Source organism: Trichomonas vaginalis, chromosome I (genome assembly GCF_026262505.1).
Source record: "Trichomonas vaginalis G3 chromosome I, whole genome shotgun sequence".
In the NCBI taxonomy this organism is placed as follows: domain Eukaryota; phylum Parabasalia; order Trichomonadida; family Trichomonadidae; genus Trichomonas; species Trichomonas vaginalis.
The window spans coordinates 11476173-11496540 of record NC_067203.1 but is presented as its reverse complement, the minus strand read 5'-3'; the positions used below and the strand labels follow the sequence as shown (position 1 = coordinate 11496540).

Sequence of the window (20368 nt, the reverse complement as noted above, 5' to 3'; positions counted from 1 at the left end):
TCCCGATAATTGAAACGGATATGATAAAGAAAATGTGTTTAAGTTGATGGATAAAATGTTTTGTATTGATGGGTAAGAGTTAGGGTCTATATGTTTGATGTGAAAATCTCATTGGGGTATTAACTTTATCACATTTGATTAAAATGAAATTGGAACCAGTGTCAGAATACAAAACATCCCCAACATCTTTTTCAAAATTTAATATCCCCAACAATGAACGAAGATGAGGAGTACAAAATTTAATTTTCAGCGGAAATTTAATAAGGTTATTTATTTCATCAAGTTCAAAAGTTTATTGGGTTTTGATTTAAAATTTTCTTCATACCATACGATAAATGATTCATTTAAATAACTTAAAATCATGTTAATATCCCATTTCGCTATCACATTATTTATATACATATCATACGTTTTTTCATGGTCATCTTTAATAAATGATATATAATCTGAAGGGTCTAAAAGAATGGGATTAAATTTACCACTCACAGAAACGAGAGTAACATTATAAATTCCACTAACCGTTAAATTTAATTCACAACTATTATTCGAAATAATATTGATAATTGACATTTTTATTACGATTAAAAATATGGTAAAGCGTTATTTTCCAGTGATAAATAAAACTAGAATAAGATTACCTCAAGAATTCATAAATTCAACGAATAAGAAATTCATTCATGTTATAAATTTTAGTGTTTCAGAAAATGAGTCAATGTCATATTCATCATCGGGTTATATTTCACTTCATTCAAATTTAGTTCAATCAAACCCATATAATGACCATTTCATAAGATTTTCAGATGGTATTAAAAATGCAATTGATAGATTAAAATATGAACAGATTGACAATATCGAATTTTTGGAATTTTGGTTTAAATATCCTGATGGAAAAAAGATTGAAGTTAAAGATAAAGCTGATACTATAACAAAAAACAATTACAATGACCGATCCAGATAGTGGGGGCAAAAAGAAATAAAACAAACGATAGAAACTGGCGAAAGGTCAATTATTATCGATTATGATTCAAAGGATTATTATTCAATAATGTTAATGCTTGAATATTAAATGGCCTTAACAAAGAATTTTTCAAGTGATATTTTATATTCATCAACTATTTTATTATAAATATCATTATAAGTTAAATGAAGTTCAGTTGTTGTTCCATTCTTTGATATCTTAATTGTGCTAATATCCTTTATAGGATTTATTTTTGCAACTGTTCCGCAGCATGAAACATCATCATCTATGAAAAATTGAATCTTAAGTCTGAATCTTGAACATCACAAAGAATGGCGATAATGTGAATTAATGATTCATAAGGTAAAATAATTAAACCGGATTGATCAATTAAATTTATTATTGAATCATAATTATCAGTTATTATATCACGGTAAATTTTCATTAATTCTGAATTAATGTCTATTTTATATGGCGCATTGCGACTGTAATCGTAGATTCCTGGGTTCTCGATGTTTGATGAAAGAGGTGGGGGGTATGTTGGATATGTGGGGATTTCAACGGGTTCATCTTCTTTATTTTGCTCCTCCTCATTCTTTGGTAAGTCACGAGTTAATAAATTTGGTTGAGTTGCTGACCTTGTTAATTCAGGACTAACATTAACTTTAACATTTTGAATAATTCGTGATTTATCATCATTTACGTTATAACCAACCGTAATCTCTGCTTTTGCGTTTGTGTTCTTTTGACTAGTGAAACGTCTTCTCATTTATAATCGAATAAAAAAAATATATTTAAACTTTTATTTTGCTGGAACTTTTGAATCTATTATTCCCTGTATTTGTTCATGAAGTTGATTTTTAGCATTTTCATCGAAATTAATAGACCGAATATATTCATTAATTGCATTCTTATAATCATTTGATTTCTCAATTTTCTTTTATCTGATTCCTTAACTAAATCATAAGTTAAACCTCGTTGCTGATATAATGGTTTCTTAATTAAATCTTTGAATGCTTGAGATAAAGCACCTGATGCAATTCTTGCTACTATAATTGGTTGGAATTGCTGTTTAAGTTCATCTTTAACATTTGCGAACACTGGATCGAATAAAGCAACTTTAAAGAATTTCTTAGCTGGAATTTCAGTCTCAAATTTGCATATTTGACCATCAAACTGATTAACATATCGTGGTAATCCATCCGGTCCTTCAATAGCAGTTTAATTCTTCATTGAAATAAGAATATGGATTATAACGGTATGAATTAATTGGACCATTTCACCTTCTCCAATGTATTGTTTAACAGCTTTTCCATTTTCATCAAATTGCATAGGATAACGTTCATTATATGCTTTACGTTTAGGATAATCAGATACAGTTAATTTATAACCATTTATGACTTTAATATTACCTTGACCATCAGTAACGAAAACTTCATTTATACCATCAGGTTTTCCATTTGGCCCGTAATGTCTGCTTCGTGTGCTTCCCAATTTGGTCCATGACGTTTGGCATATGCTTGAGCTTCTGGTAATGTTAAAACGTTTCTCATTTGTTTACATCCTTTTGAAGACCAGCAACAATATGAACTAATTCTTTCATTCCGTCTGGAACTTTCATAGTTCTATTATATGCACCCTTTTGTTTGTCCCTTGTTTTAATGGAACCTGTAGAAGATTTGCTATTTCTGTCATGTTTAATTATAAATAAAAAATAAAAATTAATTATAAAAAGTTAATCAAATTTAACACTCCTTTATTTAAATCAACTATTATTTTTCCATGTTCACCTAATTGCTGATATTGTGTGTAAAGTTCATTAATGCTCATTGGTAAATTCACTTGATAAAGCATAACGTTCAACTGTTGACGACTAAAACCACTGAAAATGAAAAGGGTGACAGGTTTGATTTAATGTTTGTGCTTAATGCTTTGAAGTATTGAACAGCCATAAAGAATGAACACTGAATGTGTCGACATTGAGTTAATAACTGATTAAAATATGATTTCTCATTTGTTATTAGTTTTGATTTCACCGCATCATCTAGAAAAATTAGTGAATGCAAAAATTCTCTATCAAAATTTGAAATAGAAAGTGTTTCAAATAATTCATCCCGTTGTTTATCAATAATTTTATCCTCTAATCCTTGCTTCTTGATTGTATTATATAATTCTTTATACATTAAAAAGTTTTTTAAATAATCTTCTGCTTCTTCTTGTGATAAATAAATAATTGGAATTTTGATTAAATGCTTTAAAGATTCAAATGTATCATCTGAAGGTGAACCTGAACGGTTGATATAAATTAACACATGTGAATGGGGAAGTGTTAGCAATAATGATAATTTGTTTTAATATCGTTAATGTTTTACCTTTATTTTGTTTACCAATTGCTGCAGTGATTGAATTTAAGTAACATTCAGAATATGGAATTTTCATTAATTTTTCCTTAGATAGAGCATTTCTATTATCACTCAATGCTTCATTAATCATATCATCTATGTATGTATTATATACTCTGTTAATTCTTCAGAATTTAAATCCATTTAATCAAAAATAAATTTATAATTTTAAACATTTCTATTCATCAATATTTCATCATATGAACTTCTATACTGTGGTGGTGTACCTGTTGGATGATATTTCAAACCTTCATCCGGTGTCCATGTCCAATACGTAGTCCTAGTAAACCAAACCTGAGGAGGATTTGTCACCTTTGAACAGTAAGTGTCATTTTCACCCTGAATGATTGGATAAGCTTTCACTTGTACTGTAACTTGTGAGTTGAAAGTTTCTAATCCATCAAAGAATATACCCGCTCCATCACGTTGAACTGGAATAGTGCATAAGAATGAAGTTTGGTCTTTCCATGTTCTAGTTAATGGTGCGCCATCATCTGCATTCAATGGTCTAGTTAATGAGTCCTCGTATTCTTCCGTGCATTCATTCACTCCATCTAAATCAGAAGCTTGAAGCATACGTGTAAAGAATATGTCACCCACTGTGGTCATCGCTTGATCGGGGAAGTTTCTGGAATCTATAGTGACCTGAAGACCTCGAAGCATTGGATTTTCTAAAACTGTTCTTTGCATTGCATTCTTCGGAAATGTTAACACAACATCTGTAACATTATGAAGAGCGTATGAGAAATCTGAACTGATACCTTCAGGAGTGATGCAACCTCCATTTAGTGAACGAACGTCAATATGTTGAGCTGGAATCATGAATGGATCTTCCTTACTGAATAAACGTGGTATTGCTTTAACTGATTCTTCAATTAAACCGTATCCTGGTGTAATGCATTTATCCTCTAAAACTTCCATCTTTGTGCATGAAATAATAACGTCTTCAACTGTTGCGTCAGCAGATGTAGCGGCTAAGCTTGTAATTAATTTGGCAGGAAGTCCGATTTGTTGGAATTTGCGATCATATTTATAAACATGATTCATAATCTTTTCATAATTTTCATCAGTTATCTTTTCATAAACGTAATTTTGTAAATCAGCAACTCTTAACGGGTCAACCTGACAAAATACTAAAGTATCCCTGAAAACATAATATTTAAGAATGATTTCACCAAATGATTTAGGATAATCATCGAACGCCTGAAATGCTAACAAATCATTTACCGGAATAATCATATCAAAAGTGATATCAACTTCTTCATTTGCTTTCTTGAAAACTTCTGAAGGGTCAATATATTTACCACATACTGAGTTATCATATTTTTGAACATTATTATATAACGAATGAACAAACTTTTTAACTTTCCTTTCTGATTTCGGTTTATATGTTGCAAATGCGAAAGATTCACGGGCGCAATCCATCTGAAGATAACCGCATCACCTCTTTCAGTTTCTACTTCTAATTGTTTAAAGTTTGATTTGATGATTTGTAACCAACGAATAAACGCATGCATTTAAAAGCGGCATCACATGTGAAAGCTTTATTTGAAACTAGAGTTGCTAACTTTGCGTTTAATATATGTGTCACCTAATTGATTCACATCATGAGCCGGATTTGTAATTCTTAAATGAGTTTGTTTATCATCAAAATATGGAGTATCGGAGTCAAAGCATGAACTTTCAAGTTCTCTATAATATCTTCTACCGTCATTCTTTGCGAATATTTCATTTATCTTTTCAAATGAATGAAACACATTTCCATTAATCGGTTTAGTGTTTGGCACCAAATAGTTAGTCGTCATTTATTATTAAATAAAAAATCAAAATTAAAAGGTGAAAATGAATTTTTAATTTTAATGAAATAATCAACTATGGCTGCAGGATTCTTTAAGAAACTGTGGGATAAAGTAAAAAGAGGAGCGCATAAAGTTTGGGAAACAATGAAGAAAGGAGCAAATTGGATATTTAAGAATAAAGAAGCAATTAGTGACATTGCCGAATCAATAACGCCAAAAGCTGCCCCAATAAGAGAAATATTAAATAAAGGAGAAAAAGTTTATCAAAGACTACAACCGATACTAAGATAAAAATAATATTTATTTATTTTTCCACTATTTACCTCCTATTTTATTAAGTATTCCTTCAGCAATTCCACCAATTGCGTTACCCGCTTGTGCTCCCATCGCCGGATTACCTGCTTTTGTACCTAATACTCCACCTATGATAGTTCCTGCCGTTTTCGCTACTGGTGCCAAAAAGTTTGCAACAGGTTTAATAACCTTTTTATAAACCCAACCTGCAGCTTTCTTAATTCCATCCCATAATTTTTTAAAGAATCCTGCCGCCATTTCTGATTTAATATTAATTAAAAAATATATTTTATCACTTATATTCTAATTTTTATTTAATGATAAATGAAACCGATTTTAAAAATAAATGAAACAAAGGAGGATGAAATAAATGAAAGTGAAAATGTTCAACAAAAAATAAACGTTGTTAAACCAATTACTGAAATAAAAATTTTTTCATCTGTTGAAGAATTTAATGGCTATTATGCTAACAATAAAAAATTATTTGAAGAATTGACAACATGTAAATTGAATAAAATGTTTAAAGTTGATGGATTCAAAATTTCAAAAATAAAAGGAGTGGTTAGTTTGAAATCTATTCCTCAATCAAGAATCACCTCATTAATGAAAATAGATGATTTAACAAAAAGAATGGAAATTATTGAAGAAAGAATGAATCAAATAATTGATTTCATAAATTCAAATAATCATTAGTTTCAATTTATTTTTAAAGTTTATTTTTTACTCATGAGGTCTTTGATTATGACTTCATTGGTTTCATTCAGGATTTAAACAATGTTTAATTAATCGCGGAATATCTGACATCATCTATATATAGCTTCTTTTATAAAAGATAAAAAAATAAATTATTTTAAAATTAATGTTAATTTTTTAATGATTTATAAATAAATATTTTAATGCATCGTCTATATATAGATGTAACAAAAAAAGTCACACAACCCTTCCTATCCTACTACTAATGGGGAAATTGAAATTGCTTCGGAGTTGTACGTTTTTTGTTATTCACAGACAGCAAGCCACATTCATCATAAAGAATTAAAGCTAGGGGACTCAACTTTTTTAGAACTAGACGTTAAAAAAGTGACAAGATTTTTGATTCGGAATTCGAAAAAAAATGTATGCAACACCTTCACTTCAAGGGAAACCCCTTCAATCACTCCATTTAACAGAAGATGGAGTTCCAGCATTTGTACCAGAATGCACAAGTTTCATCAAAAAGTTTGCAAAAACAGTTGGAGTTTTCAGAATTAATGGAAACAAATATTATATTGAGGAATTATACCATGTATTAAATCACAAAGAAGTAGCTATTCCTCCATGCTGTCAAGTCCATGACGTTTCTGGATTTTTGAAGAACTGGTTGATGAACATACCGGAACCAATTCTTATTCCGGAAGTATTCAATCAATATTACGTAGAGCTTAGAGAAGAATCTATTTACGATGTAATTAAAAATCTCCCTCAAATTAATAGGAAATGCTTAGCTTACATCTTTTCTGCAATAAATGAAGTATTCATCAATGCTCACGTGAACCAAATGTCTATGGCTAATATATCTACTTGTTTCCAAACTTGTTTAACTCAGGATTCTACCAGATTTCACAACCATGTACCATTTCCAAAGATTTTTCAGCCATGCGTTAAAATACTTAATGAAACTGGATCTGACTTTGATATTCCGGATATGTAAATAATTTATTGTTTTTATAATAGGGAAAGTTTGCTATATTATGATCATGATAATGGTTTGTCTTTTCCATATAAACGTGATAATAATTGGAATTTCTATGCTAGCGAAATATTTTTTTTTAAAGTAATACTTATGATCAATTGTATTGAAATATCATATCTATCACAATCTACTGGGATTGTTACATTGTGAAATAGTGTCTGTAAGAAAAATAATCAATTGGAATTTCACAAATATTAATTTCTTTACGTTAGCATGGAATTCATATAAATATAAGTTTCAGTTCCAGAGTTATAACAATTTTCTTTAAAAAACTAGCTAATTTACTCCGTTTTGTTTTTTGATAATACTGAATTCGCAGAGATAACTATTCATTTTTAATGATCTGCCATGACAAAGCATTAACATGACGAATGGAGCACTAAAATGCATTATCGGTTAAGGTTCTTATCAAAAAAATTATTGTTGGGGCATTTTCTTAGGAGAGGGTAAATTTGAATACCATTCAAAAGTAAAAATTCACAATTTGTTCGATTTGGACATATAATCTATTATTATATATAATGTAATTAAGAAAAAAAAATAAAATGACCTGCATATATTAATTATTTAGATTGCAAGATTCAAAAAAGCTATTAAAATTAGAGACAAAAAAAAAAAAAAAAAAGGTAGTGGGGCTTCCAGGCACTTCGTGCCCTCTAGCCCTGAAGATGTTTAGTATAAATGAAGTTTTTATTCGGAAAATTGTTAGTCTTCTGGTGTGAATTCGGAGGACTCTTCTTCTTCCTCCATTGCTTCTGGGAAGAAGCCTTCTTCTGGGTCGAAAACATTATATAATGTGTCGCTTTTCACAAATTATATATGTTTTCATGTTTGTCACTTTTCTATCACTTTTCGGGTAAAAACATTTTTATTATTATATATAAATGAATTTTACAAAACCACCGTTACCGTTCGTTGGAAATAAGAGTAGATGTAAAGATATTATATTGAGAGAACTTAAGAAACTACCGAATGGTCTAACATTTGTAGATTTGTTCGGTGGAAGTTTCTATATATCCCATTTATGTCATACCGTATTTCCTGACTCAAAGATTATATGCAATGACTTCGACAACTATATGGACCGTCTCAAACATATACCAGACACAAACAATATATTGAAAGAGTTAAAAGAAAAGATACCTATAGGTAAGATGGAACGTATACCATTAGATAAGAAAAATATTGTGAGAGAGGTTTTGAAAAAAGCAGAATATATAGACTGGGATAGTATATCTGCTAGACTATTATATAGTGGTTCTATAAGAGTTCATGACATTGAAACACTTATGTCAAAAGTTTTATATCTTAACTATACAAATGTTTTCAAAGAGGACATAGAAAATATATTGAGGGTATAGAGTTTGTGAGATGTCATTGGACAGAGTTGTATGAAAAATATAAAGACAAGGAAAATGTTTTCTTTATAGTGGACCCGCCGTTCTATAACACATGGGATTTTCAATACCAAGTAGACTGGACTTTGAGAGACTCTTTAGAAACTTTAGACGTTTTACATAACCATCCATGCTTTTACTTTACATCCGATAAAAGTGGTTTGGAAACCGTTATGAAATGGTTAGAGGACATACATGACTATGAGTTTAGATATGACAAGATAGAATATGAGAGAGGTCCTATAAACCGGAGAAAGTGTCATAACAAAGAAATTTTATTAGTAAGTAAATGTGGTTTGAAATAGGACTACTTGTTTTAGGTTTTTTCCATTGTGTCATTTATTTCTTTGACGTGGCAGAAAAGTACAGAGAATATGAAGATGAACCAATGCCTGCAAATGTTCAGTATATGTACTCGTAAGAGATATTTTTATCTAATATTAAATGGACGCACAGAACTTAGCGAATGCACAGCAACCTGGACAACCAAACCCAGAGAATATTCCAAATGAAGTTAGAATACAAACTGCAATGGCAAACTATGGTCAAGTGCCAACAGATGTACAAATGCAAACTGCCATGTCAAATGACGCTGCGTTAGGTTTGCCACCATGGTATGCAAATATGAGATGGAAAGAGTTTTATACAAACCCTGAAGTGGGATATAAACAACTTTATGCAGATGACGCGAACACAGGAGTTGACCCAGAATATGTTTTCTACCAGAGGAGAAACAGAATGTATGAGCTCCAGTTAAAGAATGCTATGGAACTCAACAGGAAACGTAAGAGACTAGGCGGACATTAGATTTTTACATATAGTAAAATGGGTTTCTTCAGTAGTATTGGAAACTTCTTTCGAAATGTTGGAAGAGGTATATGGAATGGAATAAAAACCGTAGGAAGAGGAATTTGGAACGGTGTCAAAAATATTGGTAAAAGAGTAGGTCAGTTTGTTGGTATTATACCTAAAGACCCTGAACCAGAAGAACAAGCTCCTGTTATACAACAGCCTGAACCTGCACCACAGTCTAGTTGGCAACCAAATCCAACACCTCAACCGTATTAAAAAATTATATTTTTATCGTTCGATAGTAGTTGTATATGAAACTAAGTTCTAAGTAAAACGCATGGTATAATGGAATTATTCTTTTTCTTCCATCTGTAGTAAACCATACTTGAAAGTCTGAAATACTTCCACTTGGTGGTTCGTATAACTTTGTAGGTTTTTCGTAAAAGTCATTTGCCAAGCATAAGAAAGAGTTTTGGGCGCCAGAAAATGAAGCATGAACAATAATAGCATCTTGGTCGAAAACATTTTCATATGTTCCATTAGGGTTTTCGACTTCATAAAAGTCTGGGTGTACTGGATATGCTGCAGGCTGATTTAACATCCTCATAAATCTATACCATGCCAAGTTGTTATATTTTGTAGAAATATAAACGTTTTCTCCAAGGTCTTCTATTTTATTGATTTTAACAGTTGCATTTTTCCTGTCATAAATAATATCGAGATGGTATTCTCCTTCGTCAATGTTATACTGGTTTGCATATTCGATATAGATATCGTTTATTTTTTCTTGAAAAGCTTGAAGAGTTGTTTCTAAGTTTACAAGCAAACTAACTTGTAAAAGTTTTCCCTGTTCAAATTTCTCATACATACGTTTTTCTTTGTTATAGTATCGAACTTCAAAACCGACCGTAAATGGGAAACCATGTATGGCTTCTGAAATGAACTTCATTCTACGAAAGCCAATAGCTTTTGTGACAGATGGGTCTCTTAACCATCTTAATGGGTAGTCAAAACGATAGCCTTCATGCTTTACGGTCTCTGTCTCAAACTTTTGACCGACATTAGTAAAAAGTTCATCTAATGGTTTAGTTGTAGCAACTCTTGAATTTTTTTTTTCTATTGGAAGCATATTTTATCTAGAATAAAAATGTCGAAAGATATTGCTTCCATGAGAGAAATACAACACAACCGACAACTCATTATGCAAGCTCTAAATAAGAACACAACAAACTTTTCAAACTATTCTAAGATATCTGAGTCATTGAAAGAAGGAAACTTAAAACTGACATTAAACCCAATGACAGATGAGTTTCTATTTCAAGACAAGAAGAAAATACTGTCTGTATAAATCCAACAAAAGGAACTTTAAACGAGAAACCTATAAATGAACTTCTTTTGAAAGCAGATGTTGACAACAAAGCTGACAAAGAATATGTAGACGATGCAATAGCAAAAGAAGAAGAAAGAGCTAACAATGCTTATGCAACAAAAGAACATACTCATCCTGAACTAGCAGACAAAACATATGTTGACAATAAAATGTCAAGTGAAGTGACAAGAGCTGAAAACGAATATTCTAAAAGACTCATATACATTCTATATCTGAAATAACAGACTTAAACGTTAGCCTTGAAAAGAAAGCGGATAAGGAATATGTGGCTAGTAAGTTAGAGAAGAAAGCAGATAAGGAATATGTGGATGAAAAGATAATGAAATTATAGAAAGGGCTGAATGGTATCATGAATGGACATCGAAGATTTTAAAAACTAAAGCTGATACAGGATGGGTTTCAGGATGTTTAGACCTTAAAGCAGATAAAACTTATGTTAACGATGAGTTAGAGAAGAAAGCAAATAAGACTCATACACATACAAGTTTTACAACTGTTAGAGCAGACGACATAATACTGAACTTTGACCTTGGTTCAAGTGCACCTTTAGAGAATCGAGTACAAGCGTAAAAGATACTCTTAACAATTTAGATAAGAGTTGCAGGAATATCGAAGATCATGCCAGAAACTTTGAAGCATATGAACTACCCGCAATGTTAGACAAGAAAGCAGACAAAACAGAGCTTCAAACATTAAAGACAGAAATACTTCAAACATTATATCCTATAGGCTCTATTTATACGTCAATGAACTCTACCAGACCAGAAGTAGTACTTGGTTTTGGAACTTGGACTCAAATAGTCGACAGGTTTTTGTATTGTGCAAACTCTTCAAAGGAAACAGGTGGAAGTAAAACGATTTCAGGTGAAAATTTACCTGCACACAGTCACTACATAGATTTAAGTACATCTCAAGCAGGTTGGCATAAGCATAGATATTGGGATTGGTCAGCAATGACAAAAGGTAAAGGATATGATGTTAAAGACAACGTTAAGTTTGCTATAAATTGTTACTGGAGTAACACTGAGGGAGGAGGAAACCATACACATCACGTTTCAGGATATACGCAAACAACGGGACAAAGTAAAGACTACATGCACCTTACATGACAGTTTACGCATGGTATAGAATTGCTTAGTCGTCATTTTCAACTTCTTTAGCATATTCGTCAGGAGTTGTCTTATATTTGTTAGGAACTGTTTTTGAAAGTATACCACCTTGAACTTTGACAAGTTTGAAACGAGGTCTGACAATAGTAGTTTTATCTTCTGCTTGCAGTGTGTACATTTTGCCATGTTTGCCTAAAACTTCATAATATTCTCTTGTATACTTTCTTCTATTTTTACGAAACACGAATGTGAGTACCTGTCGGGTTCCCATTGTTGTCATAGTCAATAGTATTTTCATATGGGTCGCGTTTGGGTATTTCTATTTTTACTTTGTCATCTTTCTGAAGTTTGAAGCCCGGCATTCTTTCTTGTTTGTCTCTTTTGACTAAATTATTAAATATATAGTCTTTCTCTAAGTCAGGGTTGTTTTTCATTTCTTCGGGGAGTGGTTTCCCAAACCTTTTTGTTTACGGCTATTGTAAATATTTAAAACTTATCTCATCTTTGCCATGGAGAAGTGTCTATATTTGTCGTCATATGACATTTCATTTGCTTCACCACCTTGTGGTTGGTTTAAGTCTCTTAACATTTTTATACAACCGTCAATGACACCAAGAGCAGAATGGTTTTGGTCGACAATGAAATATTGGTTTACATTTTTTGAACGCAGATAGTTTTTAATATCATCTGATTTGAAAGAACTTTCACAGTCAGATGTCAGTTTTGTTGGATGGTATTTGTCAACGAATATTGTCAAAGCAGTTTTCACATCTAAAATATTTTTGGACCATAATGGTATGGCTTCACAGTATCTTGTGTTTTGACCGACAAATATTAGCCAGTATGGTGGTCCATCTGTTCTAACTCTCGGAATGTTTTCCAAGATATCCATAAACCAAGCATTTGGTGTTGAACTAAAGATTTTTACCATGAGTGCTTTTTTTGTCGCTTTAGAAACATAGGGGTCCTTGTTTGGATTCGTCATTTTTTATCCTATAAGAAATGGGTTTATTTGGCGCATTAGCAGGAGTTGCATCCAGATTTTTGCCCGCAGTGGGAACAATAGCCAGAGGTGTATTTGGAGTTGGAAGGAAGATTTTGAGTACATTAGGTATACTTAAAGAGAAAGCACAACCTATTATACAAACTGTACAGAAAGGTTGGGATGTAGCACGAGATGCAACAAATCTTATTCCAAATCCTGAAACAAGAGGAAAAGTTCAAGGATGGATGGACAATGTAGGAAGACAAGCAGGAAACTATTATAACAAAGCAAATGACTACTATAACCAAGCAGGACACTATATGGACCAAGGTGAAAGATTCTTTAACAGAGGATATAACCATGCACAACAATGGGTAAACAATAACCAACCTCAACCGCCTCAAACGTGGGGAATGTAAAGTTTTTTACTGAGATGAAATGAACAATACAGCATTGAGACAAATGGGTTCAAGATGGATTTGTCGGCTTCCAGCAGTTACACAACGTGTTTGTCAAGTTCTTCCTATACCTCAGGAAGTTTTAGACCGACTTAAAAAACCTCAACAACCAGTTGAAAACAAACCAAACTAAAATTTTTTACTGAGATGAAATGACCGAAGAAGTTGAAACGGTAGATTTGACACCACAAACAAAAAGTTCAGAACCATTGTCAAAACCTGTCAAAGAACTTACAGATGAAGAGAAAAATTCAATAATAGAAAGTGCCAGGTCTGGAAATACAAACCCTAACTACAAAGTCACTTTTCATAAAAATGGAACGGCAAGTATCTCAAAAAGAAAAGACTCACAAATAAAATATTGAAGTCTGAAGGAGCTTTCGAGACAACAGATGGAAAAGTTTACTTCACTGACCAACAGTTCATTATAGAACATTCATTGACTTAGAGTCGAAATATTCTAAACTTTACAACAAACACAAAAAGTTGAAAGGAAAACAAAAACAAATGGCATATGATATTTATGAAGATGTTGACGACACAACTGTTCCTGCAAGTGAAGTAAAGTCAGAGAAACCGAAAAGTGACGAAAAACCGATAGAAGAAGAAAAACCAAAAACTGAAGATAAACCAAAACAAAGTTTAGTTTGGAAACTAAACCAAGTCAACCTTCATTAGCTGGTATGGGTTGGCGTCAAAGACTTATGGCAGCAGGCGGTTATGTTAAGTAAAGAAAAAAATATTTTTTTTTTTTATAAAAATGCCCCATATAGAATGGATAGAAAATCTGCTAGAATAAAAGCAGAGTCTGCTAGAATAAAAGCAGAGTTGGGAAACTTGTTTGTTAGATGAGAAATATGAAATGGCATACAATTTTAAAACAATATATTTTTACATATATTAAATGCTTCAGGCTGAAAAACAAAGAACAAAAGTAGCAGATACAAAACCGTTAGACTATATCTTTACAAATGCTGGTAGGACTATTTCAGATGAAGAAATTTCATCCCGAGTATACAGGTTTGACTATCCAATTCGTTGGCTTCAAAGTCCTTCAGATGCAAAGGCAATAGGATTTAGAAGAGTTTTGTTTTCAAATAGAACTAACGCATTTATGTTCGCAGTATATTTTCATGGGCAGTATAAAGGTTCTGATGGTCTAATAGACAAATTTGACGAAATGAGAATCTTTACAGTTCGTTCAGACGAAAGTCTTGAGAAAACTCTAAATGACTTTCAAACTCAAATGAACAAATATTATTGGGAATTTCAAGAAAAATACGACTCTTTACTAAATGGAACATACTATCTGAAACTAGAATATGACAAGATGAACTCCACCGTTTCATTTCAAAAGATTGAAATTAACCCTCCAAGAGATACAGAGTTTTTATTTTGGAAAGTAGACAAACGTTCTTGGGCACAATTTCTTCGGTTACTAAACCAGAACGAACCATTACCACCAGATGGTCCATTTAAATTTATACTTCCACCAGCAGATTTGACAGTTTATAGAAACGTGTTTGACCCTCAAAATGTTATGTGTCATGCAAGTTTCAGTTCAAGCAACAATAGTTTTCTATGTATTGGTAAGGACTTTTATGACTTTGCTTCTAAATTCTACGAACCACCTAGTAACAGTTTCTCTGACTTTCAAGTTTGGTTCACAACAAATGGTGTGCAACATATTATTCCATTGTACTATGACTTTTATCTCGAATTGTCTTTCATATATAACTACGGAAAAGTGCTGAAAAAGTATTGAATGTGAAGATATTAGAAAATAACATTTTTTCTAACATCGTAGAAAACTCATGAATTTGTCAAGACTTCATCGTACATGTTTTGTCAAGACTTCTTCGTAAATGTTTTGTCAAGACTTCTTCGTAAATGTTTTGTCAAACATGAACGTACATGCTTTGTCAAGACTTCTTCGTACATGCTTTGTCAAACATGAACGTACATGCTTTGTCATGATTTCATCGTACATGCTTTGTCAAACATGAACGTACATGCTTTGTCATGATTTCATCGTAATGAGTGTAAAGGACCCAAAAATATAATTTAGGTGAAGTGGTGCGATCTCACCTGTTTTTTCACCTCTTTTTTTCACCTCTTGAATTTTCATGATTTCATCGTAAATGTTTTGTCAAGATTTCATCGTAAATGTTTTGTCAAGACTTCTTCGTATATGCTTTGTCATGACTTCATCGTAAATGTTTTGTCAAGACTTCATCGTACATGTTTTGTCAAGACTTCTTCGTAAATGTTTTGTCAAGACTTCTTCGTAAATGTTTTGTCAAACATGAACGTACATGCTTTGTCATGATTTCATCGTACATGCTTTGTCAAACATGAACGTACATGCTTTGTCATGATTTCATCGTACATGCTTTGTCAAACATGAACGTACATGCTTTGTCATGATTTCATCGTACATGCTTTGTCAAACATGAACGTACATGCTTTGTCATGATTTCATCGTAATGAGTGTAAAGGACCCAAAAATATAATTTAGGTGAAGTGGTGCGATCTCACCTGTTTTTTCACCTCTTTTTTTCACCTCTTGAATTTTCATGATTTCATCGTAAATGTTTTGTCAAGATTTCATCGTAAATGTTTTGTCAAGACTTCTTCGTATATGCTTTGTCATGACTTCATCGTACATGTTTTGTCAAGACTTCTTCGTATATGTTTTGTCAAGACTTCATCGTAAATGCTTTGTCATGACTTCATCGTAAATGTTTTGTCAAGACTTCTTCGTAAATGTTTTGTCAAGACTTCTTCATCGTAAACTAAACGTAAATGTTTTGTCAAAACTTCTTCGTACATGTTTTGTCATGACTTCTTCGTAAATGTTTTGTCAAGACTTCTTCGTAATGAGTGTAAATGTTTTGTCAAGAATATAGCAACCGTCGGAATACAGACGGTTGGTTTTTATACAAAATTCATGCGGGAAATTCTTGAGTTTTGGTTGAAAGAATACGGTGGAGCCAAAAGTGGCTCGACCTCAAAACAAGCATTTTATGAGCTTACAAAGGGTGTTATGAATGAATTCAAATGTATTTACATACATCCTGACCTCGTTCATTTTGTTCCCGGACCAAAAATATAATTTAGGGTAGAAGGTTAGATCTAACCTCTTTTCTACCCTCTTGAATTTTCATGAATTTTCATGAATGTTTTGTCATGACTTCTTCGTAAATGTTTTGTCAAGACTTCTTCGTAAATGTTTTGTCAAGACTTCTTCGTAAATGTTTTGTCAAACATGAACGTACATGTTTTGTCATGACTTCTTCGTAAATGTTTTGTCATGACTTCTTCGTAAATGTTTTGTCATGACTTCTTCGTAAATGTTTTGTCAAGACTTCTTCATCGTAATGAGCGTAAATGTTTTGTCATGACTTCTTCGTAATGAGTGTAAAGGACCCAAAAATAAAGTTTAGGGTAGAAGGTTAGATCTAACCTCTTTTCTACCCTCTTGAATTTTCATGAATTTTCATGAATGTTTTGTCATGACTTCTTCGTAAATGTTTTGTCAAGACTTCTTCGTAAATGTTTTGTCAAGACTTCTTCGTAAATGTTTTGTCAAACATGAACGTACATGTTTTGTCATGACTTCTTCGTAAATGTTTTGTCATGACTTCTTCGTAAATGTTTTGTCAAACATGAACGTACATGCTTTGTCAAACATGAACGTACATGCTTTGTCAAGACTTCTTCGTAATGAGCGTAAAGGACCCAAAAATATAATTTAGGGTAGAAGGTTAGATCTAACCTCTTTTCTACCCTCATTTCACCTCTTGAATTTTCATGAATTTCCTTAAGATAGAAAAAATAAAGTTAGTTTTATTTTGTATTTTTTTGTATGTAAGATATGATTTCAGGGATTTTTTTGACGAAGTGTTACTCTTCACTTCGTCAAAAAATAACAGTTATCTAATGAAAAAGTGTCATGATTTCATCGTACATGTTTTGTCATGACTTCTTCGTAAATGTTTTGTCAAACATGAACGTAAATGTTTTGTCAAGACTTCTTCATCGTAATGAGCGTAAATGTTTTGTCAAGACTTCTTCGTACATGTTTTGTCATGACTTCTTCGTAAATGTTTTCGTTATGCCACTTTGTGCCGTCAGTCAGTCAGTCAGTCAGTCAGTCAGTCAGTTTAGGAAATTTACACCAAAAAATATAATTTAGGGTAGAAGGTTAGATCTACCCTCCTTTCTACCCTCTTTTCTAACCTCTTGAATTTTCATGAATTTTCCCGAAATAAAAAATAAAGTTAGTTTTATTTTTTTTATTTTTTTTATTTTGTATGTAAGAACAGAAATGTCAACAATCGGCACAACAACAATTCAAACAACAGCACCAAACTCTTTAGTCATGAATCCTACGTCAATGTTAGTAGAAATGAAAAGCTTCATTCCTTCTTCATATACTTTCGAAACAAAAATCCAGAAGATAAAGCAAGAACTTTTAACATGTAATTTAGACTGTAGTGCGAAAGATGAAACAAATGAACAGTATCTTTATGAAATGCAGGACATTATTGACCATTTACCCAAATTGCCTGAAATTCAGCAGCAAAAGCTCACTATTCCTGAATTCGATGAAATAGAAGTCAAAGCAACTGACTCAGTAGAAATAAGAAGTTCATTCGTAAGGTAAACTATGAGTTTCTAGGATTTCATTGCAACCATAAGGTTATGGACAAAGATTGCGACATGGTATATAAGAACATCTCTGACATATATAAATCTGAAGAATTTAAGACCTACGACAACTTTGTTTCGTTAGTTGCTGAATGTGTATGGCAGATAAGAGATAAAGATAGAAGAGGTAAGGTATGGAACAAACAGATAAAACCAGCAACTTTTGAGTTAAAGAAAACCATTGACGCTTTAGTTGTTTTAGCAGGTAAGGTTTCAGAATATAACGCAAAAATGAACCCGCAATGTTCTAAATGTAAAGCAGCAATTAGGAAATATAACTACTCCGTCAAAGAGATAGAAAGAATGAGAAACGACTATGCAGACTTAAAGAAAGAAGCAGAAAAGCCAGCAGAAGATAAAATGACCATGTTAGAATTTCTGAACAAAAACTATCCAACTGCTGACGATTTCCTTCTATCTGACGTCAAGAAGAAGTATAAAGAAACTTTCGGCATTGTTAAAACTTTTGACATACTGACAGAAGAAATAGAAGCTACGAAACTGTTTAGAATTTCAAATATACATCGTACAATTCATGTAAAACGCTTGTGAAAAAACAGGTGAAAAAACAGGTGAGATCGCACCACTTCACCTAAACTTTATTTTTGCTGAAAAATGACCAAATTTCATGAGTTTTGTATGTTTTAGACCATGTGAGAAAACAGGTGAAAAAACAGGTGAGATCGCACCTCTTCACCTAAACATTATTTTTGTCTGATTTACGCTCATTACGATGAAGAAGTCTTGACAAAGCATGTACGTTCATGTTTGACAAAACATTTACGAAGAAGTCTTGACAAAACATTTACGAAGAAATCATGAAAATTCCAAAAATAACGTTTACCATGTAAAACGCTTATAAAATAACTGGGGTAGAAAAGAGGGTAGATCTAACCTTCTACCCTAAACATTATTTTTGTCTGATTTACGCTCATTACGAAGAAGTCTTGACAAAACATATACGTTCATGTTTGACAAAACATTTACGAAGAAGTCTTGACAAAACATATACGTTCATGTTTGACAAAACATTTACGAAGAAGTCTTGACAAAACATTTACGAAGAAATCATGAAAATTCAAGAGGTTAGAAAAGAGGGTAGAAAGGAGGGTAGATCTAACCTTCTACCCTAAACATTATTTTTGTCTGATTTACGCTCATTACGAAGAAGTCTTGACAAAACATATACGTTCATTACGATGAAGAAGTCTTGACAAAGCATGTACGAAGAAGTCTTGACAAAGCATGTACGAAGAAGTCTTGACAAAGCATGTACGAAGAAGTCTTGACAAAAACTATCCAACAGCAGAAGATTTCCTTCTATCTGACGTCAAGAAGAAATATAAAGAAACTTTCGGCATTGTTAAAACATTCGATGTACTAAAAGAAGAAATAGAAGCTACAAAACTGTTTAGGATTTCAAATATACATCGTACAATTCATGTAAAACGCTTGTGAAAAAAACAGGTTAGAAAAGAGGTTAGATCTAACCTTCTACCCTAAACATTATTTTTACTGAATTCAGCACAAAAATCTGAGTAAAATGGCATATGTTTGCTACCCGAGGAAAACCGCGGGTAGAGATTCCGTACGAAAATCGTAAAAAATTGCCAATAAATTTAAGAGGATATTATGTACATAGACTTTTAGTAAATGCAGTTGCAATGTGGGCTTCTCCTCGTTATGCATGGCATGTTTACAGACTTCTTGACGAAATTCATAGACAAGAACGTGAAGAGATGGAAAAGAAACTTCAAGCAAAAGATGAAGTCATTGAAGCAAAAGACAAAAGCATTCAGAAAGAGATAGAATACATTTCGAAGAAATTGCAATCTTACGATTGGAAGACTTACCCTCATAGATGTCTTCTTATCTTAGATGATTTCGCCTCTCATCCTTTGTTAAAGAATAGAGAACAAGATATGTGTCGAATTCTTAAGAAGCTCAGGCACTTTAACATCTCAGTTGTCATTTGTGTACAGACAGCCAAGAGTTTAAGTAAGGATGTTAAAAGAATACTTACTGACATTGTACTTTTCCCCGGATTGTCCGAAGACGATTTCATGGAACTTATGAAAGAGTCCATGGCAGGTAAGTTTGACAGACATGAACTATGGGAGAAGTACAAAGTCATACAAGACCCTCATACTTCTTTCAGAATTCATATCTACGCAAACAAAGTTCAAATTGTAAAAAGTCAAGCTTGAAAAATGTAAGTGTTTAGTCTTAGTAAGTCTGTTGTGGTGCTGGGGCTGTCGGTTCTTCTGGCTTTGGAAGGCATTCAGGAAGAGGAACGTCAGTCATCCGTTTGTGTCCTGTCGGAAGGAAGAACTTTTCCA

At 32.4% G+C, this 20368-nt stretch overlaps 9 protein-coding genes and 4 pseudogenes across 13 annotated transcripts, besides 2 other annotated features; 8 read left to right on the top strand and 5 right to left on the bottom strand.

Annotated features, from left to right (window-relative positions):
- Positions 1-3391: part of a mobile genetic element that runs on past the window's edge.
- Positions 1063-1727, bottom strand: TVAGG3_0969500 (annotated as a pseudogene). The gene has a single exon. A coding segment is annotated over exon 1 (665 nt).
- On the bottom strand, positions 1761-2653 carry TVAGG3_0969490 (annotated as a pseudogene). The gene has a single exon. A coding segment is annotated over exon 1 (893 nt).
- Positions 3392-3528: 137 nt separating the features above from the next.
- On the bottom strand, positions 3529-5165 carry TVAGG3_0969470 (annotated as a pseudogene). Its single transcript has one exon. A coding segment is annotated over exon 1 (1637 nt).
- A 69-nt stretch (positions 5166-5234) lies between these two features.
- TVAGG3_0969460 (uncharacterized protein) lies at positions 5235-5450 on the top strand (the record flags this gene model as incomplete). Its single annotated transcript, XM_001325043.1, has 1 exon — positions 5235-5450. One exon carries the CDS (start codon positions 5235-5237, stop codon positions 5448-5450), a length of 216 nt encoding a protein of 71 aa, XP_001325078.1.
- A 24-nt stretch (positions 5451-5474) lies between these two features.
- On the bottom strand, positions 5475-5711 carry TVAGG3_0969450 (N-acetylmuramoyl-l-alanine amidase family; the record flags this gene model as incomplete). Its single annotated transcript, XM_001325044.1, has 1 exon — positions 5475-5711. The coding sequence occupies one exon, from the start codon at positions 5709-5711 to the stop codon at positions 5475-5477; it is 237 nt and encodes a 78-aa protein (XP_001325079.1).
- Positions 5712-6551: 840 nt separating this feature from the next.
- TVAGG3_0969440 (GTPase activator protein) lies at positions 6552-7205 on the top strand (the record flags this gene model as incomplete). Its single annotated transcript, XM_001325045.1, has 1 exon — positions 6568-7143. The coding sequence occupies one exon, from the start codon at positions 6568-6570 to the stop codon at positions 7141-7143; it is 576 nt and encodes a 191-aa protein (XP_001325080.1).
- A 1821-nt stretch (positions 7206-9026) lies between these two features.
- On the top strand, positions 9027-9389 carry TVAGG3_0969430 (uncharacterized protein; the record flags this gene model as incomplete). The annotated part of the gene is made up of 1 exon (XM_051253645.1): positions 9027-9389. The coding sequence occupies one exon, from the start codon at positions 9027-9029 to the stop codon at positions 9387-9389; it is 363 nt and encodes a 120-aa protein (XP_051079219.1).
- Positions 9390-9407: 18 nt separating this feature from the next.
- TVAGG3_0969420 (serine threonine-protein phosphatase family) lies at positions 9408-9650 on the top strand (the record flags this gene model as incomplete). The annotated part of the gene is made up of 1 exon (XM_051253644.1): positions 9408-9650. The coding sequence occupies one exon, from the start codon at positions 9408-9410 to the stop codon at positions 9648-9650; it is 243 nt and encodes an 80-aa protein (XP_051079218.1).
- Positions 9651-9654: 4 nt separating this feature from the next.
- On the bottom strand, positions 9655-10242 carry TVAGG3_0969410 (uncharacterized protein; the record flags this gene model as incomplete). The annotated part of the gene is made up of 1 exon (XM_051253643.1): positions 9655-10242. One exon carries the CDS (start codon positions 10240-10242, stop codon positions 9655-9657), a length of 588 nt encoding a protein of 195 aa, XP_051079217.1.
- A 399-nt stretch (positions 10243-10641) lies between these two features.
- Positions 10642-20368: part of a mobile genetic element that runs on past the window's edge.
- On the top strand, positions 12876-13277 carry TVAGG3_0969400 (uncharacterized protein; the record flags this gene model as incomplete). Its single annotated transcript, XM_051253642.1, has 1 exon — positions 12876-13277. The coding sequence occupies one exon, from the start codon at positions 12876-12878 to the stop codon at positions 13275-13277; it is 402 nt and encodes a 133-aa protein (XP_051079216.1).
- On the top strand, positions 14431-15081 carry TVAGG3_0969390 (uncharacterized protein; the record flags this gene model as incomplete). The annotated part of the gene is made up of 1 exon (XM_051253641.1): positions 14431-15081. One exon carries the CDS (start codon positions 14431-14433, stop codon positions 15079-15081), a length of 651 nt encoding a protein of 216 aa, XP_051079215.1.
- TVAGG3_0969380 lies at positions 17647-18214 on the top strand (annotated as a pseudogene). Its single transcript has one exon. A coding segment is annotated over exon 1 (568 nt).
- On the top strand, positions 19580-20236 carry TVAGG3_0969370 (protein of unknown function, DUF4106 family; the record flags this gene model as incomplete). Its single annotated transcript, XM_051253640.1, has 1 exon — positions 19580-20236. One exon carries the CDS (start codon positions 19580-19582, stop codon positions 20234-20236), a length of 657 nt encoding a protein of 218 aa, XP_051079214.1.